The sequence below is a fragment of the Malus domestica genome, chromosome 08, assembly GCF_042453785.1.
Source record: "Malus domestica chromosome 08, GDT2T_hap1".
Taxonomy (NCBI): domain Eukaryota; kingdom Viridiplantae; phylum Streptophyta; class Magnoliopsida; order Rosales; family Rosaceae; genus Malus; species Malus domestica.
The window spans coordinates 25848513-25860794 of NC_091668.1; the positions used below are offsets into that span (position 1 = coordinate 25848513).

Here is a 12282-nt window from a genome sequence, read left to right on the forward strand (position 1 = left end):
TTGTAGTTTTGCCACATGTCCTTGAGCAAGTGGGCTCCAAGTTAGAGGAATGGATAACTCATTTGATCAAGGTTGTTCATGTGCTTATTTATAGGTGCCTCTAGTGGCTTATCATAGATATTTATCATGCAATTTCTATCAAATATTAATACATCGTCAAATAACCCATAAATAGTTAAGGATTATGAGTCTGACTATAGCATATGTGTCAACCTCTTTCTTGTGTCAACCAAAAATCTTCAATACAATCACAGGTTAGTGGCATCTATAGCGTGCATGCGCACAAGTACCACTTGCAATTCACATTCCAGTACAACTTCTTCTCGACTAACAGTCACTTTATTATGTAGATCATTTGTCGTAAAACCAATTTTCAGGTAACCCTCAACTTGGTTAACCATTTACTCGTACATACTGCAGGTTTCGACAAAAGTTTAAATGAACCCGTTATTGAAAGAAAAATAGTGTGAAATTAGAGGATTTATTGAATAACTCATGCTTAAGATCAAATTAAAGGCGGAAGCTAGATATGCATATATTAAAAAACTAAATCAATTTCTCAAAATCTTCAAGGCGTAAAGGTTGAAGAACCATTTTTTTTTTTATAAAAAAAAAAGTTATAGAGATGAGATGATTACTCTTGAAGACTCTCTTTGGTTCCTAGAACCAAAGTTAAACATCTTTGAGGAAAGACTTTCAAATCTTCATGAATGTAGTTTTCCTTTGTTTTGACGAGGATTCTTCAAAACTACCAAAGAAGATGATTTTAACTCTCCACCCGAAACATGAACAAAAAAGAAGATGAAATAACCATAAAGCTCCTCCTTGTGGTGGCCAATTTGTTTTGGTGAAGGGAGAGGTAAAGGAATGCTAGCTCTACATCATTCTCTTTCATGCACTCAAAATCAGAGGCGGAGCTACTAAAGGACTAGAATAGTCCTGGGCCCATCGTGCCTTTTTTCTTGCTATAATAACATATTGTTGTTGCTGCTGCGTATCAGTGGAATACCATTAAATTCAAATGTGCCATTCTTAATCTAAACTCTTTTTTCCTTTTACATGCCTCGTTTTTCACTTCATCTCTCTTATTTCAATGCAAACTCCCCTTCCCCTCCTTTAGCTATCAACTTTTCTTTGTCATCTCTTTTGTCCTTTTGTTATATTTTCAAATCTTTCATGCTTAACTCTTACCTCGTATTCAAGTGTTTGAGTTTGAGTTTGTACCATGTTTTTTTGTTCTCTATACTGAATTTGATTGGTTTTCCCAATGTGCAATTTACTACAACTTTTCATGTTGTGAGGCCCCTCCTCACATGAAATTCTGACTCCGCCATTGCTCAAAATCCTAAAATCTTTTGAACAACGATTAAAAGGACAAGTGGTGGGTTGTGAGTGTGAATAGACTTCTTCTTTAGCCAGTTGCATTTGGTGTGTAAACTTTTTTTTAATAAATATATGAGGTATCCATCACAAATCACACATTGATAACAACCTAATTTTTTTTCATACAATTTGGTATAACAAAAGACGATAGCGTACTTTTGACTTATGAGTTCAATAGTATGTCAGAGCAGGAACCGCAGCTCTAAAAACCATCTCTTATGTTAGTATAGAGTGAAATAGTATTATTGTTTGTAATAAATAAAACGATTATCTTGGTTTTATAAAAATAAATAAATAAAACACCTCAATCATTTCGATTATAAATAAATAAAACCTCTAAAAAATAGAAAAAGAAAACGAAACCTAAAACCTCAATAAAATAAAACGAAACCTAAAACCTCAATTGGAAAGTAAGAGTGCGTTTGGTACGTGGGACGGGACGGAACAGAGTGGGACGGACTTGTTCCGTTCCACGTTTGGTGCGCTTAAATTGTGTGGAACGCCTGTCCCACGAAACGAAAAAGGGTGAAATTTTGGTTCCACGTATCTCCCCTGGAACGGGTTGTTCCATCCCATGGAACACAAAAATCATAAAATTTTAAGACAAAAATACCCCTTAACTTTTTTAATATTTACATCATCTATATCACACAACAAACCCTAAAACTACCATTTCTCTTCTCTCTGCCGTTTTGTGAACTTGTTCATCCCATCTCCCCTTCGCAACCTTCCTCCTCATCCTCTTCCGTGTAGCCTCTCCGTGAACTTTCAGCTTTGCATCTCCCTTCCAGGTTCGATCTAATTGTGATTGTGTAGCTTCTCAGTCTCTCTTTCTTTGTATTTTGTAGTACTTTCTCTCTTGGTTTGGTGTTTGCTGTAAATTTGAAACTAAATCCCATATATTCTTACAAATCCTCCAATCTTATCTTTAATTAATTTTGATGTAAATTTGAAATGACATTATTATTCTTTTCTGATTTGCTTGTTTCGATTTCATTAACCAGTTCCTAATTCTGCTGAATTTCTTTGTATTCTTTTCTGATTTGCTTGTTTTGATTTCTTTGTATTTTGTAGTGCTTCGATCTGCCCAATACTGCATCTGCAACCAAAGATCCGCCTCTGTTTATCTCCTTCCACTCCCCCTATTGAGCAGTACTGCATTTAGAGGTATCTCTCTATCTGGATTCATTTTTTCAGTGTTCAAGTTTCGATTTTTATGTGCTGAAATCTATAAATCTGATGTCTTTGGGTTCTGTTGGATTGGATTGGGTTACATGTTTTGGATTTTCCTCTGTTGGATTGGGCTCTCTGTGTTGGATTTTCCTGTCAATCCCAATCTTAATGGTGTTTCTGTTAATTGGTGTTGTGTCTCACAGTTTTCATCTTCATCGACTATTGGGTTGGATTGTAGAGCTTCGCTGGTTCTCTAAAATTTGTGTGTAGCAATCGAAACTAATGCCCAATATCTAACTTCAAACATTTAGTTTTGTGCCATTGAAACTGCAGTCATATGTAGGGCTGGAAAAAAAATCCCAAAAATACCAAACCAAACCGAAAAATTCCCGAAACCGAACCAAAAAATTCCCAAACCAAAAATTCCCAAACCGAAACATTCCCAAACCGAAAATTCCCGAAATTTCGGTACGGGAATCGGTCTTACGTTTTTGGGATTTCGGTATTCCCAAACCGAACCGAAAATTCCGTAAGTCTAAAACGGCACCGTTTTATTCCTAAACTAAAAACTGGTTCCCGAAAGTAAAAACTAACCCTAGCCGCTCTCCTCCTCTCTCGGTCTCTCTCTTGTTTTTCCCAATCCCCTGCCCAGATCGCAGATCGCAGTCGCACTTCCACTTCGCACGTAGCCTTGCAGCAGTCTCCTCCATCTGTCTCTCTCTCTCACAGCAGCAGCCCTCTCTTTGTCTCTCTCATTCCCCCTTGCAAGTTGCAGCAGCCTCACCTCTTATTAGAGATTCGCAGCAGCAAGCATCCTCTCTGTCTGTCTTAGAGATTCACAACAGCATCCTCTCAATCACAGCAAAAGGTATGGCAGCCTTCATTGTTTCGACTATGCTCATTGTGCTCTGGAAACTTCAATTGTAAAATATATGCACACACTTCTCTTCTTCTGCATGAAAAAAACTTATTGTCTGGTTGTTGTATCACTTATGAATCTATGTTCCTTTTGGGTCACTGCTGATCAAGTGGAGTTCCTTTTCTTTATAGATGTCTAGGGAAAGTGGTTTTAGATAGTTCGATGAACCCTACTGTTGAATCCGTGTACGCAAATTCCCCCCATCTCTACATGAATTATTAGATCAAAAAAACGAAAGTATAGTTGCGCACTTGAAATCACAGCAGCAAGTGGTTTTAGAGATTTGATTTGTATTTTAGTGAATATATTGATTGAGTTGTAATAACAGATTGGGTATTTTTATGCTTCATAAAGTAATTGAATTGAGTTTCCACGATTGATTGTGCTTGAGATTGGGTATTTTTATGCTTCGGAATGTCACTGGGGCACATAGCTGAAGCATTTTGACTGAGTTTGCTGTTATGTGACTGAGTTTTTATTATATATATAATGGCTGCAGGTTCAGGTTGTGTATGTGTTGTGTGATTCAGTTTTTATTATATATATATATAATAAATATAATGGCTGCAGGTTGTATGTATATAATGGCTGCAAGTTGTCACAACTTAGTTGTGTATGTGTGTGTTTGAAACAACATCCTTAATGAAGCAAGTTTGGCTGCATGTTATATATATATATATATATTGTGAAGGGAATTTGGGATTTGGCTGCAGGTTATATATATATATTTGCAGGTTATATATATATATATATATATTGTGAAGGGAATTTCGCTGCAGGTTATATATATATATGCTGAACTGTGGTTGTGATATATTAATGTGTATTGTTATTTTATTTGTTAGGATGGACGGGTCTAGTAGTCAATCTAGTACACCTATGGTCTCGGTATTAGGAAAACGAAAACAAACCCAACCTAGTGGTACCCTTCAACTAGGCACTCCTTCACCTCAAGATTATTTGCATAATGATTATTATGAAGATTGTTGGGATGATGATTCCGATGTGGAGGAGGATATAGAGGGGGAAGAGGGGGAAGAGGGGGAAGAGGAAGTAGAAGAAGTAGAAGAAGTAATGAGTTTTTTATTTGGTTGAATCAAGTTAAGCCCATATGGGGGCTGTTACATTCAGTGGGCACGGCCCAATAATAAGTTTTTGTCCAATTGGACCAATATTAGCTTTTTTTGTCCAAAAGCCCAAAAGCCCAAAATTTATTTTTGGGATTCCCGAATTGTCCCGAAATCCCGAAACTATTTCGGGATTCCCGAAAATTGGGATTCCCGAAAATTTGGTTTGGGATCGGTATTGAAATTGGGATTCCCGAAAATTTTGGTATGGGAATCGGGACAAGGGTTTTGGTATGGGATCCCATAACGAACCACCCCTAGTCATATGTAATAAGTCGATGAATGTAGTTTTGTGCTATTGAAACTGATACTCTGTTCACCTGACTTGCTATCGGTGTAGCGGTATTACTGTAAAGAAACAAGTTCAAACTAGTGCTCTGTTATAGCAGTTGTTTCAAACTTCAAACTTTCGCGTTAAGTTTAACTTCACAACATCAAGAATTTGATTAAAAGTTGTAAATTCATGTCCTCATATTGAATTATCTAGTGATTTTTGTGTTCCTGTGGCAGGCAACGACTCAAGCTTCTCTCTTCCTCCTCTTCTTCTGATTCATCTTCTTTCTCTCCCATCGAGCTTTACGTTTTGACAATCTTTAGGGTTTTGAAATCTGAAGCTTCAAAACCATGGAAGACGCTTCAAATTCAAACCCAATCTCTGAAAATAGAGTAAAGCAGTGAGTTCAATTTCTCAATCTGCAATTATGCTGATTGGGTTTCGATATTCGAATTCGGTATGATATTTACATTCTGTTGCTTTTTGTTTTTTCAGAGAAGCTCCCCAGCTTGCTGCTTTGTTGAGGGAAATGAAGGAAGGATTAGATACAGTGAGGGCAAAAGTCCAAGCTTTAACTGCAAAGGTAAACGAGTTCCCTCTTCTGGGGTCGTTTTAGTTTCGCTATCAGTTTATTTCGGTCAAGAAATCTTGTTTCGAAATTGTTCTGCCAGTTTGTAGGCTGTAGGAAAACTGTTTCTGGATTGATAGTGTGCTTCCTTGAGGTTGAATATTAATTTGAGGGATAAAAACCGATTTGACTAGAAAGCTATGTTTTTTTTTCGAAATTTTCCATTTTTTAAAAGGCACTTGTTTCATTTGTTTTCTTCTCCATGTCAAATGTATCAGGTGAAAGCAAATAATTATCCGACAGCAGATGGGATAAGCTATCTTGAAGCCAAGCATTTGCTGCTTCTAAACTATTGCCAGTCACTTGTCTATTACTTACTTCGTAAGGCTAAAGGGTTTTCAATAAATGGGCATCCCGTTGTTCGTAGCCTTGTGGAGATAAGGTTGTTTCTGGAAAAGGTATGGGCCTCTGGTGATCTTTTTTTCCTTTTCTTTGTCGTTCTAGTAACCGTGTATGTAGTCAGTTATCAATCAATTCTCACCCTTTTTGTGTGCAACAGATTCGACCCATTGACAAGAAGCTCCAGTACCAAGTTGAGAAGCTCACCAAGGTTACCACAAGCAAAACCGAAGATGTAGGGCCAAGTGGGAAGGAACCACAACCCAATGTGCCTCAACAAACAGATGATTTGCTGAGATACCGCCCTAACCCTGACATGCTTGTTAGCAAAACAGATGTGAATTCTAAGGTGAAATGTGCATCAGTACAATGTTTGAATTCCTCTTTTGTCATCTGCCAAACAATACTCAAGGTTTCTTCTTCTATTTTGTATATTGTAGGCTGGTAAGGATGTGTATCGACCTCCCAAATTTGCCCCGACTTCGATGGATGAAGATAAGTTGTCAAAGCATGAAAAAAATGCATTGAGAAGGGATAAGAATACTTTACGACAAGCTAAGCAGAGTGCTTATGTGAGGGAACTGGTGGATGATTTGGAGGGGAGGCCTGAAGAGGTTTGTTGTGGCCTGTTTTTGTGGAGTTACCAGGCATGACTGCTGGATATACCGTTCTTGTAACTGCTGTTTTTTATGTCAATTACAGATTGTAGAAAGTGTCGGAGCTGAAAGCATAGAACTAGCGAGATACAGGGCAAAGAGGGATGAACGTGAACGGCAAGAAGAGGAACTTTTTACGCGTGCTCCTATTACAAAGAAGGAGAAACAAAGAGAAAAACACTTAAAGAAATCAAGAAATGGGTAATTGACATTTGAGAAATTATTTATGATTTTCCTTTTCAATTATTCCAAATTTATTTTTCTGTAAGATCTGTTGATGGATGGCTGTTCTGAATTGTTTCTATCAGGTTGCTTGGTTTGACGGAGAATTTCTATGATGAAATTAAGGGTTTACCCTTGGACGATGAGAATGATGAGCAGGTTGCAAGCTCCCGCAGTGCTAGGGGTGGAATGGGGAGGCATAAGAAGCGCAAGGTATATCATAATCTCTTAAAAAGGAATCAAGTTTAGTTTATGAAATATGTGTCCGTCTTTTGTTCTGAACCAACTGCATTTGTGAACCTCTGTTTCCCTAGGACATTTTCTAACGTGCAAATTCAACGTTAACTGTTTTATAGTTCCATGAAGTTGTTCGTTTGTACTAAATATGTGGGTATAAATTTAGGACGCGAATGGCCGTGTTATAGAAGCCTATTGGAAAAACGGGACAGCATGTCCTGTTCTCACAGGAATATGCGTGTATAGACTTATGTAGGCAGACCATTTAGTGATATATGCGTCTTTATATTGAATGCTCGAGCCTTTGTATAATGTGGAAAAGTACTGTTTTGGTATCTGAACTAAGACTCTGCCGATTACTGATTGTACCATCTTCATTAGAATATTTGATGGTGGGCTATAACTTGCCATGCTTATGCATTTGTTACCTAGTCGCAACTCATCTAGGAATGCCTGCATTTCTTTTTCTCGTTTATGTTTACTTATGGTCAGAGTATTGAAGTTGCACAAAACGACACCTATAAATTTACTGCAGAACACTTACTATTGTTCTCCCTTCTATCAATCCATATCATGCATGTGAATTTTGCTTGGCATTTCATGTAATATCTTGATAGAGCAGCCCAGCTGGTGAATGTTACGTACGGTAAATCTGTCTAGAATCAAGACCTTCACTGAAATTAGTTACAAGATTGTTAGGGTTTTGTCGCAGCCGAGTGATCTCTAATGTGTATAATTACCGGGTGTACCAATTCCTGAGTGATTAATTGGGTGAATGTTTATCTTAATTCTCAAATCCTTTTAGCAAGCTGCTGGATTATTTCTGTTTTTGCCCGAACCAGTACCATCGAACCTTCTAAATTATCCAGCTGGCTACTCGGGTTTTCTTGTGTGCATGAGTTTCTAGTATTCAAATTTTTTCTTCTTCCATATTTGCTTTTATTTATTCATGGCTTCAGTCGGTTTTATGCTTTATTTGATTTTATGATATTATCGCAAAGACATTGACACTTTCGACTGATTATGCAGATGAGGCGTTGAAGGAATAGCGTATGCCAAGCTTGACAACGCCCAACAATTTATTTGCCGGGCAAAGCTCCGATTGCTCCAGTAGCATGAAATAGCTTCCTACAAATCTCAAGTGTTTTTCTTTTGGCGGCAGACCAATTAGGGAACAAAATTTTGTTTGGACCGATTAGAGTTGTTTGTTTTAATCTTTTTGTTCTTGCATCTAACCCTACACCAAAGAAAATTTACTTGCTTTATCTCGTGTCGATCTTACATGCAATTACCAGTACGTAAATTACGATTGAAGCTCCATAATACGACCGCATCTGTACAAGTTTTTCTTTCGATTCTTGTTCAACATGACCCGTTTGAACGAGGGCGGAGCAAAATGAGTTATATTGCAGTTCTTAAAGAGAGCGTTAGGGAAAAGGTCATGCTCTTTACTGGGATTGAGTAGGATACAATGCTGGACTGGACGTGACTAGAGATACATTTTTTTTTTAGTATAACGATATATTTTACATATTAGACGAGGGGAAGAGTTAGGATAAGCCACACAATAAGCAATCTAGTGTGGTATCGAATTCGTCATCTACAAAATTCAAACCTTAAGTCTCTCACTTATGAGTGAAAGAATACTACTAGACCCTAATATTGAGTGGCGACTCGAGATACAAATTGAATATCATGGATATATAACATCTTTCAACACTTGAGTTGGTATTGTAAACTAATTTCAAGGCACATCCTTGGCAGGCAGGGGTAATGTCAAGTTGTCAATTTATGCGCTTGATGTGGTCATATTATCAGGTAATATGACCCTCCCTCTTCCTTGGGAGTCCTCCTCTCCTTTTTATTTATTTATTTATTTTTTATTTATTTATATAAACTCCTATTTAACTATCTAAATCAAACTTGAAACGTTTGTAACTTCTTTGTCATCGCCTGGATTTGCAAACGATTTCGCATACGCACTCGTGTGATCGCATTCTATTCGAAAACACTAGGGGTGATCCCCTTCATCTACGGATTTTATATGATTATTTTCAAAAAATCACTTTGTAATTAAGTAATTAAAATCTAAAATAAATTAAATTAGATTAAATTCACATAATAATATAAAAGCCCGTAAATATGAAATATGTAAATTACAATAGTGAAATCCAGGAATAAGTTTTCACATTGAGGGTGTTTGATGAGCCGATATTATACTATATATTTTACCGTATGTTTTGGTATTTATTTTGGTTGAATTTTTATAAATTGATTTATATTTCTAATATAGGACATTCAACTTCCTCTTGAGAAAAAAGTATTCAAATGGATGAATTTTGGAGTGATTTCAATAGAAGGATGTTTCTAAGTCTCTTAGCTTGTTCGTGTCAAAGTTACAAATTTTTCTACCCAGGAATTTATTTATAGTGATGAAATCAAAAGAAGCATCATGCAATGCTGTTAAAGTGATATTTTGGGCTTATTTGGGCTTTGTGGTGTCTAAGATTGTGTCTTTTGCTATTGGTTTCATCTTGGAACTTGGTGAGGACGTCCTAAGCTTTAATTCAATTAGTTTTGGGCTTGATATGTAGCCTTGAGATCCAGAAACATGGCTAATTTTTGGCTGGGCAAATTTCCATATTTGATTAGAATTATGTTTGTTAGTTTCTCTTATTCCATTTTGTTTCCTAGGTTTTGAAAGATCTGTTCTAGGCAGGATTTTATTTTGTAGGAGTATAGATAAGGTTGTTTAGCCATTAGGGTTCTGAACGCATCAATTTGGAGAACTAGGCTAGGCTTTGACGATTTGTATTCTCAAGATGTTTTCTATCCTTTTTCTAGTTCAATAAAATTCCTTTTGTTTTATGATTTTTTGTAACTAATTTTCTTTTGTAACGAAGTCATGAGCCTTATCATGAATATGTTGTCTTTTATTTAATTATCTATGATATTATGCATGCATACTTTGAATTATTAATCACCATATTTAAACTGTCTCTATATCTTAATGATCAACTACCATTAAGATGTTTCGATAAGTAATCGTATGCAATTCGATCGGAATATCATCTTAGGATTGAGTATTGCTTCTTGTGATTGATAATTGTAATTTCACATATTCGTAAGGGTTGCATGTTTTTTCAAAGCGTTTTTACCTAACTTAATGAGTTTTGCATGTTCACATTTGATCTAAATACCACATACGTATTGCATGTTAGATATACGTTCTTACTTGAATATGATATATCACGAGGAGAATATGTATAAGAAAAACCTAACATTCAAAATTGCATGTTTAATTCATATGTAATTGGTAAAATTACATAGGATTATTAAAGTGACTACGGAACCCTAATACTTTTACAACTTAATTTTTAAAAATTGTTTACTTTTACTTTCCTTACTTTGACGCTTTCTCTACTTGTTTTAATTTAAATTTGTTTTTAATATTTTAAATTCCAAAATCAACGTTTTCCAAACTTTGTTTTCAAATAATTAATTAAAGATTATTTTAAATACAAATTATTCATTCAATTCCTGTGAAGGACGACATTGCTTAAGCTGCTATATTATGCTAAGCTTCGTATATTTATGTAAATTGCTACCGCCGGCTTTAATATGGTGTCGTGTTGTTTCAGGTACAACACTAAGCACATGAACGGGTTTTTAGGTGGACACTGCTCTATTTCTTAAGATTTTAATTATGACAAACAATTTTATTTTAATTTCATATTTGGTTTGCAATTTTAACAAAAATTATGCATAGTTCAACAAAATTAAATTTAAAATTACAAACCAAATATGAAATTAAAATAAAACCGTTTGTCATAATTAAAATCTAAGAAATAGAACAACGGGTATCCACCTCAAAACACGTTCTTCTGCTTAGTGTTGTACCTAACACAACACTACACCATATTAGAGCCAGCAGAAGCAATTTCCAAGAACAAAATATACAAATCAAAATATGTTAAAAATAATAGGGACACTTGGTTTAGGTCCTTCAACACTAAAATCATGCCTCTCCTAATTGTAGTCACACCGAATGTTCTGGTCCTAAATGCCTAAAATTAGAGCATATTTTGGTGAAGCCTAAAATGGCTTTATTTTTATTTTTTATTTTTTTTAAATTATAAAATTTTTAAAGAATACAATTTAATTATAAAAAAAAAGAAAACTGTAAAAATACAAACGCAAACGCGTTTGAAACAATTTGAATTGCTTAGTACCCGAGCTGCCAAGGGTGATGTTTGACATATTAACCCACATGTCAATTTCAACTACCACATAAAAAAAGGATGATGATTCATTTCTGCAATTTGGTGCGTGCACACTTTTTTATGTGGTCGTTGGGATTGGCATGTGGGTTAATATATCAAACATCACCCTTGGTAGCTCGTGTAATAAGCGGTTCAAATTGTTTCAAGCGCGTTCGTATTTGTATTTTTATAATTTTTTTTAATTAAATTGTCTTCTTTAAAAAAAATTGAGAAAAGAGCCATTTTAGGCTTCACCAAAAGTGGGCTCTACATTTAGGTGAGGCATGGTTCCTTCCTTCGTTGTGGATTCTTCTCCCTTTATTATTTATAATAACTCTTTGGCTACCAACTCAAAGAGTAAATCGGTGGTGGTGTTGTAAACCCTACTGCCAGTCTTCCAAAAGCAAAAGTAAAATGTATAAGTCACGGCTAAACAAAATTTGACAAAGCTGCAAATGGCAATTGCCTGTAAGACCACTACGGTCGGTCCCAATCACATGCTCCAGTTCTTCTTCACTGTAACTGTCAATGGGAGCAACTTCCAGACGGTCGAAATATTTAGGTCGTCAAAAGAAGCTCAGCATGAGGTTGCCAAGGTCACTATCGAACACCTCTCATGTTGAGCTTGGCAACCTCATGCTAAGCTTCTTTTGACGACCTAAACATTTTGACCGTCAGGAAGTTACGCCCATTGATAGTTACAGTGGAGAAGAACTAGGGCATGTGGTCAGGATCGACCTTAGTGTTCTTAGAGTTAGGCAACTGCCATTTACAGTGTTGGCAAATTTCATTTAGCTGTGACTTATACATTTTACTTTTTCTTTTGGGACATTGACAAGTGTTTTTGTTCAGTTTTGGGATTTTCGGTTTGAGATTTTTTCAGTTCAATTTTGGGATTTCTTTTGTTCGGTTTGGAATTTTCGTTTTTTTTTCCATTCCTACCTAAATGTAGAGCACACTTTTGGTGAAGCCTAAAATGCCTATTTTATCTTTTGTTTTTTAATTTAAAAAATTTAAAGAATACAATTTAATTAAAAAAAAAGAAAAAAGAAAAATGTAAAA

The 12282-nt window shown here is 35.8% G+C and overlaps 1 protein-coding gene across 2 annotated transcripts; it reads left to right on the forward strand.

Annotated features, from left to right (window-relative positions):
- Window positions 1–2033: 2033 nt before the first annotated feature.
- LOC103410920 (uncharacterized) lies at window positions 2034–8223 on the forward strand. Of its 2 annotated transcripts, XM_008349572.4 has the most exons (10): window positions 2034–2174; window positions 2458–2550; window positions 5113–5276; window positions 5372–5459; window positions 5723–5902; window positions 6004–6192; window positions 6284–6457; window positions 6546–6700; window positions 6808–6934; window positions 7988–8223. In XM_008349572.4, the coding sequence occupies exons 3-10, from the start codon at window positions 5227–5229 to the stop codon at window positions 7997–7999; spliced, it is 975 nt and encodes a 324-aa protein (XP_008347794.3). In that variant the 5' UTR covers window positions 2034–2174; window positions 2458–2550; window positions 5113–5226; the 3' UTR covers window positions 8000–8223. The 2 variants fall into 2 exon arrangements, with proteins under 2 accessions (XP_008347794.3, XP_070682074.1); XM_070825973.1 differs by lacking the exons at window positions 2034–2174; window positions 2458–2550 and adding an exon at window positions 3087–3424.
- The last annotated feature ends 4059 nt before the right edge of the window (window positions 8224–12282 follow it).

What these genes read in the sequence shown, in the direction of transcription:
- LOC103410920 (XM_008349572.4), top strand. Translation starts at nt 5,227, where the DNA reads ATGGAAGACGCTTCAAATTCAAACCCAATCTCTGAAAATAGAGTAAAG. An exon ending in TAAGGTTGTTTCTGGAAAAG is followed by an intron (nt 5,903 to 6,003) that starts GTATGGGCCTCT and finishes TGTGTGCAACAG; the next exon opens with ATTCGACCCATTGACAAGAA. An exon ending in AAACAGATGTGAATTCTAAG is followed by an intron (nt 6,193 to 6,283) that starts GTGAAATGTGCA and finishes TGTATATTGTAG; the next exon opens with GCTGGTAAGGATGTGTATCG.